This window comes from Miniopterus natalensis, chromosome 10, assembly GCF_054644295.1.
Source record: "Miniopterus natalensis isolate mMinNat1 chromosome 10, mMinNat1.hap1, whole genome shotgun sequence".
Classification (NCBI taxonomy): Eukaryota; Metazoa; Chordata; class Mammalia; order Chiroptera; family Miniopteridae; genus Miniopterus; species Miniopterus natalensis.
Genome location: NC_142090.1, coordinates 7994412 through 8014314, shown reverse-complemented (window position 1 = coordinate 8014314; position 19903 = coordinate 7994412). Strand labels below are relative to the sequence as shown.

The following is a 19903-nucleotide window of genomic DNA, read 5'->3' as shown; positions in this document are numbered from 1 at the left end:
CAGGTCGTCTGCCCTTTTTAAAATTGGACCGTTTGTTCTGTTGTTAAGTTATATGGGTTCTTTCTATATTTTGGATATTACTATTAGCCCCTTATTAGAGGTATCGTTTGCAAATATCTTCTTCCTTTCACTTGGTTGCCTTTTTGCTTTGTTGATGGTTTCTTTTGCTGTGCAGAAGCTTTTTAGTTTGATATAGTCCCATTCATTTATTTTTGTTTTTATTTCCGCTGCCTTTGGGGTCAAGTTCACAAAAACCCCTCTGAGACCAAGGTCCTTAAGTTCAGTTACTATATTTCCTATGTATTTTGTTGTTTGAGGTGTTATATTCAAGTCTTTAATCCATTTTGAGTTAATTTTTATGTATGGTATCTGGTAGCAGTGTGTGGTTTCATTGTTTTGCATGTGGCTTTCCAATTTTCCCAACACCATTTACTGAAGAGGCTGTCCTTTCTTCATTGCATCTTTTTGGCTCCTTTGTTGAAAATTAGTTGCCATATATGTGTGGGTTTATTTCTGGGCTCTCAATTCTGTCCCATCGGTCTGTGTGTCTTTTTTTTTGCCGGTACTGTAGTGTTTTGATTATTGTAGCTCTGTAGTATAGTTTTGTATCAGGGAGTATGATATCTCCCACTTTGTTCTTTTTTATGAGTTCTTTGACTATTTGGGGTCTTTTGTGGTTCCATATAAGTTTTAGGATTAATTCTAATTCTGAGAAGACTACCATTGATATTTTAATAGGGATTGCATCAAATCTGTATATTACTTTAGGTAGTAAGGACATTTTAACAATAGTAATCCTTTCACTCTAATGAGCAAGGTATATCCTTCCGTTTATTTGTGTCTTGTTTAATTTCTTTTTTCAATTGCTTATAGTTTTTAGAGTACAGGTCTTTCACCTCTTTGGTTAAATTTATTCCTAGGTATTTTATGCTTTGTGATGCAATTGTAAATAGGATTGTTTTTCTTAATTATTTTCATCTAATCATTCATTCATTGGTGTGCAGAAATGCAATTGATTTTTTTCTTTTTTAAATGTATCTTTATTGATTTCAGAGAGAGGAAAGGAGAGGGAAAGAGAGATAGAAACATCAATGATGAGAGTCACTGATCGGCTGCCTCCTGCACGCCTCTAACTGGGGATTGAGCCCGCAACCCGGGCATGTGCCCTGACCAAGAATCGAACCCCAATTGCCTGGATCCTAAGTTGACACTCAACCGCTGAGCCACGCCCAGCTGGGGTGCAATTGATTTCTATATGTTGATTCTATATCCTACAATTTTACTGAAGCCATTTATTAGTTCTAACAGTTTTTGGGTGGAGTCTTTCAGTTTTCTCTATGTAGTATCATGTCATCTGCAAATGAAGAGAGTTTTACTTTCCATTTTGAATGCCTTTTATTTCTTGTATGATTGCTGTGACTAGGATTTCAGTGCTATGCTGAAAAGAAGTGATGAGAGTAGGTATCCTTGTCTTGTTCCTGATCTTAGAGGAAAAGCTTTCTGCTTCTGAAATAAGCTTCTCTAATAATTTCTTGGGACATAGTGTGGCTTCACAGATATGAGGACAAGTCACGCCTTATTTCTTTTTAATTCAGCAATTTAAGCTATTTACCTACAGATTGTTTAAATTGGCTCCATTACCCTGCCTAATTGAACCCTATTCGCCTGGCTTTGTTAAAGCCACTTCCTTCCCCCATAAACACATCAGTCATAAATCCTATTGATCATTCTTGTTTAACAATATTACTCAATAATACCAACCACTGAATAGGTCCTGACACAACACAATCAAAATACCAAAGATAGCTAAGTGGTCAGTGGTGGTCTATGGCAGAAGCTGGCACGGAACTCTGTGGGCTTTAGAGGGAAGGAAGGATTAGGTCTATAAACTATTTTCTGCTCTGTGATACTGCAGGAGCTACTTGACTTACATGCTCAGTTTACTCATCTGTAAAATGGGAGAATAGCCCATACTTTATAAAATTACCATACATAATAGGTGCCTTTGGGATTAAATGAGATGATCCCTTTGACGTATTTGGTATATTTCCATTTCCTAGCAAGCATGGATAACAGGAATATAAGCTGCTGTTACTGTCATTATTGACCTGTAGGCCGGGTTCACAGTAACATTCTCTACTTTGCTCTCCCTCCCTTCCTGAAAGTGCTTGTACCTTTCCTGCTGCCTCCTTGAACTGTTCGAGGTCCTGTTCCTTTGGAGTTAAGTTAGCAATTTGCTAACTCTGATGACGAAAAATATATGGCAGTTTGTTTGAGCTCTAATCAGTTATTTTGAGTTTCTGCTTCTAAGAGATACATTTTTTAAAACTTAAACTACGTTTTTGGTTCGTTTACATTTTTACATGTAGATGTATTTGCATTTTTAAAGATAGATTCTTGTTTAAAAGTATAATATCTTCTCTAAGGGTGAGGCTAAGAAAAGGCTTTCTCTCCTGAAGTCATCATCCGTTTAGCATGTGAATCCCTGCACAGTCTAGAAGGCAGCCACTTCAAACCCCTCCGACATCTCTTTTTCAACCTTTCACTAACATTGCACTATTTTTGTCATCTTGACTCTGCCCTGACACATCATTTATAATTTATTGTGTAGCTATTTCATTTTCATTATGTAGTTCTGGTTTAAAACTACATAAGAGCTTTAAGAAATAAGATGACTGCCTGGCGGGACGTGGCTCAGCGGTTGAGTGTTGACCTAGGATCCAGGTGATCAGGGTTCGATTCCCGGTCGGGGCACATGCCCAGGTTGTGGGCTCAATCCCCAGCAGGGGGCATGAAGGAGGCAGCTGATCAGTGACTCTCTCATCATTGGTGTTTCTCTCTCTCTCCCTCTCCCTTCCTCTCTCTGAAATCAATGAAGATATATTTAAAAAATAATACGATGACTGTGTGTTTAGCATTAATAAATAATACATTAAAGAGTAATTATTGTGTGTGTGTGTGAACCTGGAAATTGCTACAAGTATATAAAGATTGTATTTCCAGCGCCGTCTCACCCTTAATTATATCATAAATAATGCATTTCTTGCTGGTCACACCTGTTTTTCAGTCTTTTATATGGAACATTAGAAGAAAAAAGTCTTCACTTTTATTTCAGAATTTTTCTGTAACCATGGCATCACATAAAGGCTCGAATAAAGCCCAAGTGTTCCAGTCTTACTTCTTAAGCCAGCATAAAGGAGTTTACAGACTTCCTGTATGCGATCCACATAGCAGATTGAGACTTCTCCTGAGTTTTGCTTCTCAGAGGTAGATCCGGTCCACTTCCAGCGGATCCTTTCTCATCAGCCTAGTAATGGAAGCATCCTGGGAAGGAGAAGCGTTTGCAGTATCACTCCCGCAGCCCATTATTCTCGGGTGAAGGCCCAGAAACAGAGCTGGGAAGGAGAGACCTCCATTTAGTCTCTCATGTTCATTCTGTTACGCATTCAGAGCAGCAGGAAAGGTCGGGGGCGTTTGTTTGATTTGCTTGTTACCTGCTCAGTTAGGCCCTTGGTTTAAGGTATTCTCTTGAATGGCTCTAGTGAGCATTTATCCAAGCTTCTCGATTTCCGTTTAAGTCGTAACAGGAAATGTTTTGTGTGTGCTGTTGCGTTGGTGAATGTTCTCATTAGTGCAGAGGATGTTGAGTTTGGTCTACGTGTTCCTCACTGGCTGCCTCTGCCTCTAGCATAAAACATTCTCACCGTGGCTGGTGGGGCTCAGTTGGTTGGGCGTTGTCCTCTGCACCAAAAGATGGCTGGTTTGATTCCCAGTTGGGGCACATGGCCGAGTTGCAGGCTCGATCCCCGGTAGGGGGCGTGCAGGAGGCAGCCGCTCAGTGTTCTGCTCTCACATTGATGTTTCTCTTTCTCTCTCCTTCTCCCTTCCTCTCTCTCTAAAAAAAAAATGAAAATATTTTTAAAAATCAACATTTTCACGAAAGTCAAAGCATACATCACTGGTAAAAACAATCTTTTTGAAAGGAAACTGAGTAATGTGGATGTAAAAGTTAGATGTTTGGCTAGTTGACTGTTTCAAAAGTACTAGTTTGTTTCCGATGTGATAGTTGAAAATATTCGGGTATAAGACAGATCAGCTGATTGGTATATTTAACATCGATTCAACTTTGAGACTATGCCGTTGGGGACTTTCTGCAACCTCTGCGTCCCTTGATTCTGAGGCTTCTCCGAATCCTGACCTGACTTGGACAAGAGTCACTATCGGATGTGTATGAGATTTTTACAACACACACTCTTCCAGGGCTTTGTGACTGTTTCTCTTGTTACAAGACATCACAGTCATATCCTTCCCTTTTCCTCAGAATTCACAGGCCTGCGTTTGGGGTAGGTTTATTCTTTCTTTCATTTGTGCATTAACTTATTAGATACTATGAGATACTTATTAAGTATGTGCTACCTGTGCCAGACATACTCCTGGAGGCCAGGGGACTCAGGGACTCAAGATTTGGTGTCTGTTTTTGCAAGGCTTCAAGTCTAGTCCCAAAGGTTGTCTTGCAAGTCACTGATCATCATGCAGTGTGACAGTTCACAAGAGAGGTGTGTGCACAGTGCTGGGCAGCACACAGAAGGGCACGGCTGTGCCTGGGAGTTTGGGGCAGGCTGCTGACTATCCTGTAGTTAGATGATCTCTAACTGCCCTCTGTCCCAGCAGAAACGTGGCCCCCGTGGAAAGGAATTTTGCTCTTCCTCTGGGGATTTTACTGCAGGTTTAAAACTTAAGAAATGGAGATGGTATTTGAAACTGTTACAGATGATGTGCTTCTTGCCCAAAAGTTGTGTCCACTGCTTTAGAATTAAGCAGTGTTCTGCTTGGCTCAGTCTGCTCCCTGCTGCCCTATGAGAAATGTCACAGTAATACATTCTCTTCCTTCCACCACTGGAGTGTAAGTTCCTTGAGGACTTAATACATTAGACTTAAGTTACCAGTATTTTTGTCTGCTTTGTCTAGCACATAGTAGGTGCTCAGTAAGTACTTGTTGAATGAATCAAGCATTGACTCCTGTCTGGAGCCATATCCCATGTGTATTCTTCCTCTCGAGGAACTGGACTGTGGACGGGCGCATCCCAAATGGATAGAGCTCTTGTGCTAGAGGGGCCCCGAGTGACACAGCCTGTTTCTGTCTGTAGAAACTCCTTCCTCATGTTATAGTAACATGTACTTGAATGAACAAAGGGAGCCTGTGCTCCCTAGTCTGTGTCTTGTTCTGCACTAGAGAAGGTGGTTGGGCTTTCTGTTCCTTCTCTTGAGGATGTGTGTTAAATATTTGTGTTTTTTCCTTTGTCTACAGCAAAGCAAGGACTCTATTTGAAAAAAATGCTGCCCCGATTTTACACTTATCCGGCATGGATGTGACTGTCGTTAAGGTGAGAACTGCTCCAGAGCGTTGCCTGATCCAAGCTGCTGCTCCTTGTAACATCGCCACTTCTCTTGATTTGTTTGTAGAAATCTCTTCTCACTTAAGACAAGAGCGGAGAAATCAACGTTGTATACTTGTTCTGATAATTAGTCAAAGCAGTTTTATTTTTTTAAAGCGTTGTCGGCTTTTCATTTTCAGATTAGGGTTAGATGGAGGAATAAACTTGATTCTGTTCATGTGAAGATCAGACATGGAATTCTTGTCTCTCAGAAGGTGAACATTGTTATAGCTGTAAGAATTCTTTTTTTCAAAAAAAAGAAAAACCCTGCCAGTTTGAGTAGTTAATTTCTTGCTAGTTCCACAGACAGGTCAACATTGTTTTCTCTAGTGAGGAATATTAAGTGGTAAAGCTTCAGAATTTGCAAGATTTAGATAAGAAGAGGTGACAAAAATAAGGTTGAGGGAATTGTGTTATCTCAGACGATGCTTCAGGACTCCACTTGGTTGACTTTTAAGTGGTGTGTGTGTGGTGTGTAATAGGTGTGCATAGCTGATGAAAGTCACTGTTGTCATGTTGGTAAGTCTGGTTAACCTATTTTTAACATTTACACACTTTCGTTAAATCACAGAGATTACAAGGTCATTTAGTCCAACTTATATGCGATGCTAAACTCTCTTCTCCAGCTTCTCAGAGACTTGGGGTTTCAGTCGTCTGCCTCCAGGATGCAGGAAGGGGGGAAATACTAACTTTTATTTGAGCCCCTGTAATGCATGTTCTGTGTGTTGGAGGTTACGGAATGGTTACTTAAGACTAGTATTATTTGTTCCTGGAGTGTTTGATTGAACTTACAAGTAAAACCATCTGGGCCTGGAGGTTTCTTTGAGGGCTTATTTATTTATATGTGTTAAATTTATTTAATGGCTCTAGAAGTACTCAAGTTCTATTTTTTCTTAAATTAATTTTGGAAAGGTAAATTTTTCAAGGAATTTGTTCATTTCATCAACGTTTTCAAATTAATTGTGATCAGGTTGTTCATGATATCCTCTTTTAACTTTTAGACTCCTGTAACATCTGTAACATCGCATGTTCATGCCTAATATAGTGTGTATGTCCCCTCTTTTTTTTCTTTCTCTCCATAGTCTCATGAGAGGTGCATCAATTTATCCTTTCCAAGAACCATCTTTTGGCTTGTGGATCCTCTCATTTATGTTTGTTTCATTAATTTCTTGTTTGCCTTTATTGTTTCCTTCATTCTACTTTTTTTGGACTTTTTTCCGCTGCCCCTTTCTAACATTTTAATGTGGATGTTTATTTCATCAATTTTCACCCTTCTGTCCTGCTGTATGCATTTAAAGCTATAAATTTTACTCTACAACTTCAGCCTCATCCTAGAAGTTTCGATGTGTAATATTTTCATTTCTAAGTATTTTCTGATTTTTATCATGGTTTTTGTTTGACCTATGAGTTATGCAGGCATGATTTTAAATTTCCAGATTTAAAGTTTTTCCAAATCTTTATGCTAATGATTTCTGATTTTATTGTGTTTTGATCAAAGAGTGTAGTCTATATAATTCCATTATTTTAAAATTTATGGAGCTTGTTTTATGGCCTAACATGTGGTTTGTTTTCCTAAGTGTCTCATGTTTGCTTAAAAAGGATCTGTATCAGTTACTGGAGATCAAGTTCTATATGTGTCCATTTAGTCAAATCTGGGGTGTGGCTTAAATCTTCTGTGTCCTTACTGACTTTTTTCTTCCGTTTTAACTATAAATTATTCAGAGCGAGAGGTGCTGGAAATCTCCCATTGTAATTGTGGGTTTGTCTCTTTCACTACGTAGTTTTATCTGTTTTGGCTTTTTATATTTTGAGACTGTTCGTAGATGCGCTCGTTTCAGATTATTTTATTTTTCTTGCATTTTGACCCTGTCATAGAGCAACTCTCTTTAGCACGAATCCTGCCTTTTCCATAGTCTTTCTTATCTATCATTAGTAGTAACTACACTGGCTGACTTTGGTTAGTTTTTGCGTTAATTTTTACATCTCTGTACTTTCAGCCTTTTGTATCCTTATATTTTAGAGGCATCATTTGTAAAGGTGTGAAAACAGGATATTTTAAAAATCACTGGTCTTTTGACTGACTGGACCACTTAATCCTTTAACATTTTTTATAATTGTTAACATATTTAGATTTATTTCTATGCTAGTTCTCTATTGCTATATAACAAACAGCCTCGACAACTATTTTTCAGAGGGAAGGTGGGGGTAGGGGTGGGTGAGAGAGTTTAAGGCCACTCAGCTAAAAAGTAGCCGAGTTGAGACATAATCGAGGTCTCTTGGGCTCCCGGATCTGTGCTCTGTTCACTCCATTAGCTTCTCGTTTGCATTTGCACTTGCCTTCCTGCTAGTGATGCCGTAGACTGCCCTGGACTGGAAATGGATCCTCAGACAAGCTAACTGTACCTGAGACAAATCAGTAAGGAGCTGGCTGGACAGTTTCTGAGGTCCCTTCAGGCTCGGAAAGTATAAAACTATAAAAACCACGAGGAGTTCTTTGTTAGCTGTTGAGTGTTTCATGTCTGCCAATTATGTGGAATTTAAGAAAAGACTCAACGTCAAACTTTGAAGAAAATAACCTGTATTTTTAAACCTGTCGCCGGTGGCCCGAGGATGGTAAGTTGACCGAAGGCTCCCTTTATGTATTTCAGACGGATTATGAGGGCCAAGCCAAGAAGCTCCTGGAGCTGATGGAGAACACGGACGTCATCATCGTTGCTGGAGGAGACGGGACACTGCAGGAGGTATGGCCCTTTCCCTGTGCGACAGCTTCGGGAGGTGAGGGAGACAGGAAGTTGGTGGTGGAGCAGCGGCATAAAGTGGTTATAATCTAAGGAAATGATTTCTTTGTACTCCATGTTTTAGGATTGTTTCTGAAACAATTAGAGCATTATGTTTTTCTCACACACTGTTTAAGTCTGATAAAATTGGATAAAACAGAAAGCAGTGGTGGTGGGCACGATAAGCTTTTTATATTTTGAAGACGGTTATGGGAATCGTAGTTTCAGTGATGAGGGATGTTTCTTATAAAAGAAACAAAGATTCCCTTAAAAGAGGCATCTGTCTCTTCTCACTTCATCTCTGTCATGTTTCGTCTCCTGATAGCACGTTGAGAGGCGAGGTCCCCATATTCAGGTGGTGCATCCGTCTCTGTTCTGAAATCCCACGTCCTTAGTGTTTACTTTGGTCCAGTAAGGACAGGAGTGTATCGTCGGAAGTGCTCTTTTCCCAGCAATAGACTAGAACCTCCATTATATACTGGAAACCCCAAAAGGGCTGGGCGCAGGCTGCCCTCCCGCTCACCTTTCCATCCTGTGTGCAGCCCACGCCTCACCTCTGATCGCCTTTGACCTCCGTTTGGTGGTTTCATTGGTGGTCAGGAATCTGGAGCTTACGCAGACAGGGCACGGTCTTTTTTTTTTTTTAATGTTTTATTGATTTTCGAGAGAGAGGAAGGGGGAGAGGGAGAGAGGAGAGAGTCATTGATCGGCTGCCTCCTGCACCCCCTGCCAGGGATCGAGCCCGCAACCCGGGCATGTGCCCCACCAGGAATCAAACAGGCGTCCTCTTGGTACATGGGACAGTGCCCAGCCAACTGAGCCATACCAGCCAGGGCTGTCCTGTGTTTGACTCAGCAATTATGTGAGCCTTAGTAAGCTCCTTTTTAAAAGGTTGTGCTAATGATCTTGTAATTGTTTTCATGGCTTTTTAATGAAGTGCGGTGAATACTGATCCCTTCCCAAGGAAGAAGGGAGACCTCGTGACAGCCCCTTTACTCCTAAAGTGCAGATGAGGCATCAGCCTCCACTTTACAAAATCTTTTTTAGAAAGACAGCAAATTGTGTATTTGGTAGAATCCAGTCATGAAAATGTGCCCCCTGAAAAGGAATTGGAGGGAAATGTATCAAAATATAAACGACTGATTAATGAAGGTTATTCTGCATGGTGGCTTTATGAGGAAGCATTTTTTCTTCAGGTATTTTTCACTTTTTACAAGACATACATACTATATTTTAAAAATAAAAAAATAGCCCTGGCCAGTGTGGCTCAGTTGGTTGGGTGTCGTCCTGTGCACCGAGAAGTGTCCAGTTCGATTCCTGGTCAGGGCACATGCCTGGGTTGTGGGCTTGGTCCCCAGAAAGAGGCATGCAGGAGGCAGCCGATCAATGACTCTCTTTCCCTCTCCTTTCTTCTCCCTCTCTGAAAAAAGTAATAAATGAATGAATAAATAAGTAAGTAAATAAATAAAATTATGTAAACATTCAAATGAAAACTATCTTTTCCTAGGGGGACTGCTATCCCCCATGTCTTTTCCTTCACCAGTAAGAAACATTTGTGGAGAGCAGGCTTCTCTGAGGGAGCCACAGGTTATTTCTCTTATCTGTGCTCTCTATGGGGGCAGACGAGGGTCTTGTGCACAGTTGACGTGAGCGGCACATTTATACCCACCTTCTAGAACTGAAAACATAATTCTAACAATGTGGAGGTTTTATAATTATTTTATCTGATTCTTCATTGTCCTATGAACACAGTTTAATTGAGCCCTGACCCTGTTGGAATCTGCGTGTTTCAAGAGTCAGTACAGCTTCTGGTGTAGTTTCTGGGAAGAAAACAGGAACAAGTTCGTGGGCTGTGAAAATTGAATCCGGTTCTTTTATGATAAAGGAAATACATGTTCATAATTTTTTGGTAACATTTGTAGGTTATTACCGGAGTTCTTCGAAGAGCGGACGAGGTGAGCTTTTAAGAAGCATCATTGCATTTTACTTTTACATTTCTGCTCTTTTTATGTGTCTTTACTTCCCTCTTTTACCTTTTCCCCCATGTTATATTTTAAGGTGGCACAAGTTGTGTGTCCTTGGGTTTTAGAAAGACAAGCACAGCTGCCTGTGTCCTCGGACACTTTTATTACCCATGGCGGACTTTTCTGCTTTGGGAATCCAGAGTATCCAACAACTGTCACCAGGAGTTGTTTAAAATATACAATTTTCCTAGATAGCCTTTTTTCAAAGGATTCCTTTATAAATAAATTGTGGTATAAATCTAAAAATTATTAAGTAAAAAGCCAGGTTATGCATTCCTGCAGTTTTAAAATGTAAAAAATGGACGTCTGTCAGTGGACGCCTTGTGCAGTGAGGGAGTAACCACCGGGATGGAAGGCATCCTGCCCTCGGGACAGCGACATCCGTCGTGTCTGTGTCATTTTATTTCTTAAAACATCTGAAGCAAATATGGCAAAATGTAGCATTCGTTAAATCTGGGTCATGGATGTATGAGTGTTTGTGGCATTATTTTGACATTTTTCTATAATAGTTTAAAACATTTTGCAAATAAGAACAAGAAAGGGGACCCTTCCCAGTCCCTTTGGCAATAATAGTAGATTGTCCTCAACATGCCTTTAGGACCTTACAGTCTCTCTTTGTGGCATTTAATTAAGTCAGCAGCTGTGCTGTTACCACCTTCCGCTACTCAAACTCGCTGATTCCCTTTGCTTTAGTTATACCTGAGATAGTTTATAGAGCACTCTCACCATCATCGGCTACTGTACGTATGTTAGATATTTTTAGTTGATTTTTTCTGCATTTTTTTCAATAGTGTGACCACATAACACAGTCTCTGTCACAATTGTTGTCTAATATCTTAGGACCCTCCTTTTTTAACCAAATTTCTTTCAAGCAGTTGCTGTTAATGAGCACCAAAATATTTCTTTCACATTCAGTCACGTCATTTTCATGGACTGCCTGCCTCCTTTTAGAAACTGCTCACTTAGTATTGCCTGATTGGTGGAGGGCGTGGGAAGGGCGTGAGGGAGGCAGGCCCACGGTCATTTCTGGTTGTTTGTCATAGCGGACACATCTGTGCCTCTCTGTTCAGCCTGATTTTCTGAGCATGACAATAAAACTTTCCTCCTCTTCTTTCTCCCAGGCCACCTTCAGTAAGATTCCCATCGGATTCATCCCACTGGGACAGACCAGTAGCTTGAGTCAGACCCTCTTTGCCGAAAGCGGAAACAAAGTCCAGTAGGTGGTCAGCGTGGGATGGTGGCATATGTGGCTGAGTGAGCCTGCGGATGGAAAATTTGAGTGTGGGGTGGGATGTTTGTGTTCAGTTCTGATAGCCCGGAGCCTCACATCACTGAGAGGACCCAGATCAGAGACTCACCTTTCAGTTCATGGGGAAGTTTCCCTGCCAGGTTGTGGGACCTTGGGGATCTAACATGCCGTCTCCAGGTCAGGAGTGGAGGGGGAGACTGATGTCCTGTGTCATTATGAAGATAGCCCCCCTCATTCAAACTCTTTTCATGCTTTTACACTGTGAGGTTCTCTAGTGAAAATAGATTTGCACTAATCACTTGTTGGCTTTAAATATACACGATGACAAATAGCAAGTCCCTTGTGATAAGGAACCAGTAGCCCTGGCTTCATTATCTTGATGACGTAAGTAGCTAAAACAGCTAAATACAGTCATATTCTTTTGGGAACACCTGAAGTGGGAGGCATGTGGATAAAGCAGATGGGGGAGCAGCGTTGCCCTGGCGTCTAAATTAAATTGCTGAGTCAGTCTATCAGTGTCTTCAGGAGTCCGGCAAATTGTTGTTAGTGTTCATTTCTATCCAAAGGCTTGTGTAAACAAAGCTCTTGTCTTTGAGTAGACGGGGATCTTGAATTTGAGTCTTGGGTCTGGCAGTGATTAGTAATGTAACCTTGAGCAGATTGTTCCCAGGCTCTCCTCGGTTTCCTGATCTTCCCTGTGAGCTTTGGGACACCTGAGGGGAGGTCAGCAGATGAATATTTGCTGAATGCATGTGTTAAAATCTTATGATATTTCTGACTATAACCTTCTAGAATCAATAACAATCATACGTGATTTTCTTTCAGCTGTTTTTTTCTTCTTTGGGGTTTTGATTGGGCTGGTTCTGTGGATTTCGTTTTGCTGTTGTAATTTTAGGAGTCACCTTATATTTTTAAACAATTATATATATATACATTTTTAAATATTAGTGAATTTTTTTTTTTTAAATATGTCTTTATTGATTTCAGAGAGAGGAAGGGCAAGGGGGGGAGAGAGAGTCATTCTTTGGCTGCCCCTGCATGCCCCCCGCTGGGGATCGAGCTCAAAACCAGGGCTTGTGCCCTGACCGGGTCGATGCTCAACCGCTGAGCCACGCCGGCCGGACAGTTCTATGTATTTTCTTCATAATATATAGAACTGCGTCCACATGTCAAACACTAGGCAAAAACGGAGTCATACATCAGACCTTCGCTGAAACATTGCTGGTGCTTCAAGCCTTAATCTAAAGGAGCGTCGAGCTCCTCACCAGTCATCCTGAAGCCCATTTCAGTTTGACGTACTTTCTATTCCCGGTTTAGAAGTTCTGAGGGCAGTGGACATGGCAGTGAGTTACTGGAACAGTTTTGCTTGTTCAAGATAAACCCCACCTGGTTTGGGTCTTGGTTACTTTAGAGAGCTAGTCTTTCTCTTTGTATCATATTGATTATTTCAACTGCGTAGCCAACATTCCCAAATGTGTCAGCGATCCAGAGGGAGACCACAGTCCTTGGAGAGCCCCTTGCCTGTCTGCAAGTGGCCATCCTCAGGGTCTTCATAGCCTTCAGCACTGGGGAGCTGATTTTCCCCTGTAGTTAAGCGAATGCTGCTGCTGCTTCTAGCTCCAATTTATAGGTTTAGAAAACGTAATTCAGAGCACGCCCCAGGGCTCCTAGGTAATTAAGTCAGTCTGCCCTGGGTTCAGAATTGTGTGGGCCTGCGAACATGGCAGATGCCAGAGGCTGTTGGAAAGAACAGGCGTGCTTTCTGTACTACTGTCCGACCCTGTTGTACCACAGTTAGTGTGGAAGAAAAAGGAGCCTGGGATCGGAATGTCACAGGTAAGCTATCACGAAAAAAGAGCTGTTACGTGCTGCAGTGCTGATCTGTTTAGAACTGGCAGTTGTTGCTGAAGCATGATAAATGTAGGTGGCATGTTAGCTGTCTTCTGCCAAGCAATTTTTGGGGGGAAAATTAATATGAAAGGGCTTTTTTTAGTTGCAACATATGTTTTCAGGGTCAGTTTCTCCAAAGCACTTCCTAACCCTCAGTGTGCTGACTGCTACATAGAGTAAGTACAGGGCTTCGGACCCTTTCCACTGGCTTCCTGCGCAGTTAACATAGCACATCAGATTCCCCTAAACTTGAGATCCTGCGTCTTGCTTTTTCCTAAATTGAATCTCATTTTCTAAGCTGTTCCCTACTTCACAGGTGGTATCTGGATTGGAAGGACAGATGTGGGTACAGACATTTTGATAAAGAAATATGAGAAAGTTCCTTGCTTACTAAGGAACCCAGAATGTAATCTAAGCATTTGCTTTGAAGTGTATGTTTTGGGGTTTTAAAGTATCTGAAGTTGTACCTAACTTTGTTAACAACACCCATTCAAGTGGATATGACTCCTGACTCGGGTGTTTTCATTTTAAGCCTGACCACACTGATGGGGGGTCTGTAGGGCACGGCGGGCGTTAGATGTGGGGCCGCCCTTTGGGAATCCCCGAGCCCATTTGGCAGGTCCAGAGCAGCCTCACAGGCGCAGGGAGCACACCTCTGGATTTAGACCTGAAGCCAAATTTTGTTTTGCCACCTGCTTGCTGTTATCTTAGGAATTTTAATCTCTCTGAACCTCACTTCCCTCCCCTGTATTTGTCAAATGCACAACAATAGTACTTATTTCAGAAGATTGTTAAAAACACAAAATAAGGACTAGTTATAAATATGTAGCTATGCCTAGCAAACTACCCAATACCTTGAAAACTATGCACGTTATTGAAAATTTATTTAGGATGGAAAACAGTAAATAACAAACAGGATGGCTACAGAATTACTGAGTCTAGATTCTATAATTAAATTCTCTTGCAAACTGTTTTACCTAGAAAGTATTTTTTTTTTAAAGAAAAGGAAAGGACATTTTATAGGTATTCCAGTCAGTTACCATAGTTACTTACCATGGAGAGGTGACTTTCCTGCCAAATTCACATTATTAATCAGAACTGTACAGAGCAGAATAAATTAGGAGGGACCATATTAGGAGAGAAACTACTCTTTTTTGAATGGAAATTAAAGTAATTTCTAAGTAACTTATGTCTTAGAGCTGTACTTGAACTCCAAATACATTTTTACTTTATTAATAATTACTGTATTTTTCTAAAATATATATAACAAAGGCAATAGAATACTAACATTGCTAAACTTTTAGAAAAACATAAAATGTGTAGAGATAAATCTAACAAAATATGTGTAATATTTATATGATGAAAACTATAGAACATTGAAGAGAGGAGGTGAGACTAAATAAATGGAAAGATATGTGTTCATGGATTTCAAGTCTCAATATTTAGCTGTCACTTCTCTACATTGACCTACAAATTCCTCACAATCCCAAGCAAAGTTCCCAGAGACTTTGTAGAAATTGGCAAGAAGAGTCTAAAATTTTTATGGAAAAATAGAGAACTAGAACAGACAGAATGATTTTGAAAAAGAATAAAATTTTGAGAACTTAAAATTTCAAGAGTTACTCTAAAGCTACGGTAATCAAAGCAGCGTGGTGTTGGCAGAAGAGAAAACACGGAAACCAGTAGAAGAAAGTGTCCAGAATTAGGCCCACACAAATGTGGACACTTGATTTTTGACAGAGGCCCCAAGTCAGCTCAATAGAGAGAGGACAGGTGTTTTTTTGTTTTTGTTTTTCAACAAGTGGTGCTGGAACAATTAGACAACCACATGTATGAAAATGAAACACAAGCCATACCTCGTACTACATATACAAAGTTACATGAAATGGATCTCCGACTATATGTAAAAACCAAAAAAGTAAAGATTCTAAAGGAAAATCTTTTATGACCTTGGGTTAGGCAGTGATTTCTTAAGGACACAAAATGCAGAAACTATAAAAGAAAAAATTGATCATTTAGACCTCAGCAAAATTTACAATATCTACGTATCATCCCCCCAAAATGTATACACACTTTGAATGATTATAAGGTCATTGTTTATTAACATACAGTTCATTTTCAAAGTTTAAAAGAATCTACAGAAATGAATAATTATTTTTTTGTCAATGCCTGTTTTCAAACTGATGACTGTTCTGGTCCAGGCGCTGCTGATAACATGAAGCTATGGAATCGCAAACATCGAGCATCATTTCATTTGGTGTTTGTGAGCCTTCAAGTTGTGGACTGTGCCAGTTTTGTACCATAAACTTTATCTTTTATGTATCCCCATAAAAAAAAGTCTAGTGGCACTTTAGGATAAATTTTTTTTGTTCAAAGTTTAATCTGGCTTCACCCATTATTTCAAATCGGTTAGACCTGAAAAGGAGTGAAAATTGAGTTATCAGCTGTTAAAGTGTGTATAAATTTTGGGGGGACACCCTATATTCTTTGAAAGGCACTGTTAAGAAAATAAAAAGGCAAGCCACAGACTGGAAGAAAATATTTGCGCGACACATATCTGATAAAGGACCAATATGCAGAGTATACAAAGAGCTCTCACAACCCAGTAATAAGACAAGCAGCCTAACAGACCAGCAAAACATTTGCACAGACACTTCACCGAAGAATAGTCATGGGTAGCAAATAAACTAATGAAAAAATACTCATGATTAGTCATTAGGGAAATGCAAATTAAATCCACTCTGAGATGCTGCTGTGCATTTGTCAGAATGGCTTAAACAAACCCAACAGAAACCTGATGTTGTCAAGTGCTGACCACATACTTCTAGGTATTTACCTCAAAGAAAGGAAGACACATATCTATACAAAAACCTGTGTGTGAACGTTTATAGTAGTTTACGTGTAACTGCCAAAAACAATGCTGCTGCCCATCGGCTGGCGAATGGATGCAAACTGATGGTCCGTCTGTCCAGTGGGATAGGGCTCAGGATGGAATGAAACAGGCCGGCGGAGCAGTCAGCAACAGGAGTGAATCTCGGACTCATGCTCAGTTTTAAAAAGCCGAGCTGAAAAGGCACCATACACTTAAATTCAACTTATATGACGTTTTGGAAAAGGCAAAGCTATAGGGACAGAAAACACGGGCATTGCCAGGAGCTGGGGGGGCGGGGGCGGGCAGATTGGCCACAGAGGGCCTCGAAGGAGCTTTTGGGGCTGTTGGAAATATTGTAAACCCTGGCCATGGTGACGGTTACGTGACTGATGGCATTTGCCGGAACTGTAGAGCAGTATGCCTAAGAGGATGACATTTACTGCGTATCGATTGTATTTCAATAAATCTGGCTTTAGAAAGGGAGTTAAAATATTGAACTGGTCCTTTTAAACCTAAGTGATTCTGCCTGCGTAAGCAGGACCGGGAGGAGCTGCTCGTTTCTCCTCCGTGGTTCGCGCTGATGGCTCTTCCATGGCCCGTTCCTTCGCGCCAGGCACCTGCTGGCCCGTGTACCCACTGCCACAGTTCACTCATTCGCGACAATTCCAGTATCAGTGAGGCTAGTAACCGTATTGAACATACCAAATATTTTAAAATTCATTTGTGAGTTCATAATGATACTAAGAAAAATAAAAATGAAAAATTCATTGGCCACTTTTAGAGGATACTAGGGAATCAACTTATTTTGAAAATCGGTAAAGTAAAAAAACCCAAAACACACAAATATTGATGCTGCATTTCTCATTTAACCTGTCTGTCAGGGTGCCCAAACTGGCAACGAGGAAAAGCCCCTCTTTGTACACCAGTTAAGTTGGGGGCAGTAATAGGGTTAAAAGAGCACCACTTTGCACCTCTGTTAATAAATCTAGCCAGTGATCAGTGTTTCCTATCATCACAGAGAGACAGCCAGGGTTTATGTCCTTGCTGGTGGAAACACACACCACCACCTATAGAGTATTTGTGCCAGAAACGCAAAGCTGAATCTGATACAGATTTTCTATTTTAGATACAGAATTTTGGGAAGTGCAGGAGATGGAGACACATGTTAATACCATGGGGGTACAATCAATAAAAGCCAGACTCTGAAACTCAGGGAGACAACCCATTTCTTTAACAAGTAGGGGGAAGAAAAGGAGAGAGTCTATAGGTCAGAAGAGACTTGAGACAGACACAATTGCAATGGATAGATCTTATGTGGATCGTGATTTGAATGAAACCAAACAGAATATAGATAAATTAATTGGGGGAATTTCAACATTGATAAATATATATAGATATAAAGGGATTATTCAAAGGTTTTAGATACAATAATGGCATTTGATGTTCTTTTAAAAGGAGTTTTGTTGGAGTTCCATAAGGAAATATTTACAGATGTTTATAGATGCTAGGTGTAGGTTTCATCTTGGTCAGCAGAATGGATGTAAATTATTACCAACCTTGTGGAATTTTAAGTCTCCAGGAGGCGGCAGATGGTGTAAATAAGAATAGACTGTAAATTGTGAAGGAAAGTGAACTCGGCTCGGTGGCAGAGAATCACAGGGAAGGACGATGTCCCCGCTGGCGAGGGCAGGTGGTGCCAGGCCAGCCGAGACCTGGAGGCCGGGAGCAGCGGCGGGCGGCGCAGACCGTGGGGGACAGGCTGCCGGGAACTGTGGGGCGTGGGCTCCTCGCCCCACTCCACGGGCACGCTCTGACCGTCCGGCCCCGGCTGACAGGTGGTTTCTGCTGCTGTCTGGAGTGTGTTCGCATGTGTCTGACCTCGGGTCTACCGAGCGTGACCCCTGGAGCTGCCGCTCAGCCTGCGTAGTCCTGTGCCCTGAGTGGGTGTCTAGTGCGCACCTGCTACCTGTGGCTTGGCAACTGTCAGGATGTGAATAGGAACAGCATCGCGTCTTTGAACAGAAGGATCAGCAATTCAAATGACGTCCATCCTGGAGGTCCGGGGAAATCAGAGGAGCATGTCTTGGGTTCTGGATCCTATTTTACTAAGAAAACTCAAGCAGCTCCTGTCCTTTAGTTACCCTTGGGCTCTTGTCAGAGTAATAAGGACTGCTTTGTGAACGGCTTCCATTTCTTCACGAGTGAAACATGTTCTGTTGTTACTCATTTAAGTAGTACCATATTTTCCAGTGATCAGGATCAGGCATAACTCAGTAAATGTTAAATAAGTAAACGATTGGTACCTGGTGCAAACTTCTCTTTGCCAGAGCCTTCGCTTTGAGCCTGTATCAGAGCCCTCCACTCTGTTCGTCAGTGATTCTTTTATACTTTGTTCTGTTTTCTTAGAATGTTTTTAAGGACTGTGTCTTTTTTCCTGAGCCAAGTATTAGCGCTGTGGGCAGGAGTGTGTGCGTGCTTGTGTGCGTGTGTGGTGGGGGAGGCGGTGCTTGCTTTTCACATGACCATTTCTTGGTATCTTTTAGACATATTACCGATGCTACACTTGCCATTGTGAAAGGAGAGACAGTGCCACTTGATGTCTTGCAGATCAAGGTAAGTCCTTTCTTGAGATTGAAAATATTAAGTCATCACAGGGAGAAAACGAAATGTAGCAGTTCAGCTAAGTGTAGCTCCGTTCTAGTCATCACCAATAAGTATGCTTATGATGCTACTTTTAAAAACTGTGTTAAAAATATACATAAGATTTACCACCGTAACCATTTTTGTGTCCGGTTCAGCACTGTTAGGTACACGATGCTGGTTTTGGTTTATCAGTTTCGACCTTGTCTCTTGGCCTCTTCGAGAGAATTCCTCTGCATCTCCTCCCAGTACAGCCGTGTCACTATTTTTAGTGCCTCTCTTGATTATCCGTGGACCTAAAGTATTTCCCTGCCTCCTGTGGCTGAGCTACTGAGCATAAAGCACTTAGGACAGGGCCTCATTCCATCCTACCTGTTTTTCATGGCGGCCTCCTGTCTCCCGTGTTCGGCCAACGGTGAACACCTTCTCTTGTCCCACCTGTCCTTTGCTCTGCTTGCCTTTCTTTGGAAGTCAGGTCATTTGGTTATCTTACCATGTCAGCTTTCTGAGGGGCACACAAAGTATTGTGATTTTTGTAGATTTTCTGGCTTTTTCTCATCTTTGGGGTGGGAACAATGTTCTTTGTAGCTTTCTACATCCTGGATGGGAGCAGAGCTGCTTATTTTTGTAATATGTTGCCTGACGCTTTCTGATTGATTTGTAGATGGACTCATGGATTGTTCTAGAAATTTGTTTGTTGGCTATGCAAATATATTGCTTAGAACCAGTAACACCCAGCAGCCACGAGCATACCTGGCACCCAGATTTTGGTCTCTAAAGCCATTCTCTGCGATGAGTTACCAGGACTCTGTGAGGGCTGGCTTTCAGAGGCAGGGCAAGAATAAGATGTGGAGGTGCTCAGAAACCAAGGCAGGCAACGCGAAGGCGGAGAAGCCTGCCAGAGGGCATCCCGCCGGCCAGTTTGGGGACAGTTGGAACATCAAGAAGAAGAATGAAAGTGAATTATAATGCATTAAGTGAAAAATGAAGAATCCGTGGTTCCACAGTGAGATCAC

General features: G+C 41.3%; 1 protein-coding gene across 4 annotated transcripts in view; it reads left to right on the top strand.

Annotated features, from left to right (window-relative positions):
* AGK (acylglycerol kinase) overlaps positions 1 to 19903 on the top strand; it is a 64621-nt gene that overhangs the window by 27014 nt on the left and 17704 nt on the right. For all 4 annotated transcript variants that reach the window (XM_087820977.1, XM_016205088.2, XM_016205087.2 and 1 more), the window contains exons 5-9: positions 5309 to 5384; positions 8084 to 8176; positions 10135 to 10167; positions 11358 to 11452; positions 18791 to 18860. In XM_087820977.1, the coding sequence (XP_087677103.1) occupies positions 5309 to 5384; positions 8084 to 8176; positions 10135 to 10167; positions 11358 to 11452; positions 18791 to 18860 (367 nt within the window). The remainder of the gene's footprint in view (positions 1 to 5308; positions 5385 to 8083; positions 8177 to 10134; positions 10168 to 11357; positions 11453 to 18790; positions 18861 to 19903) is intronic.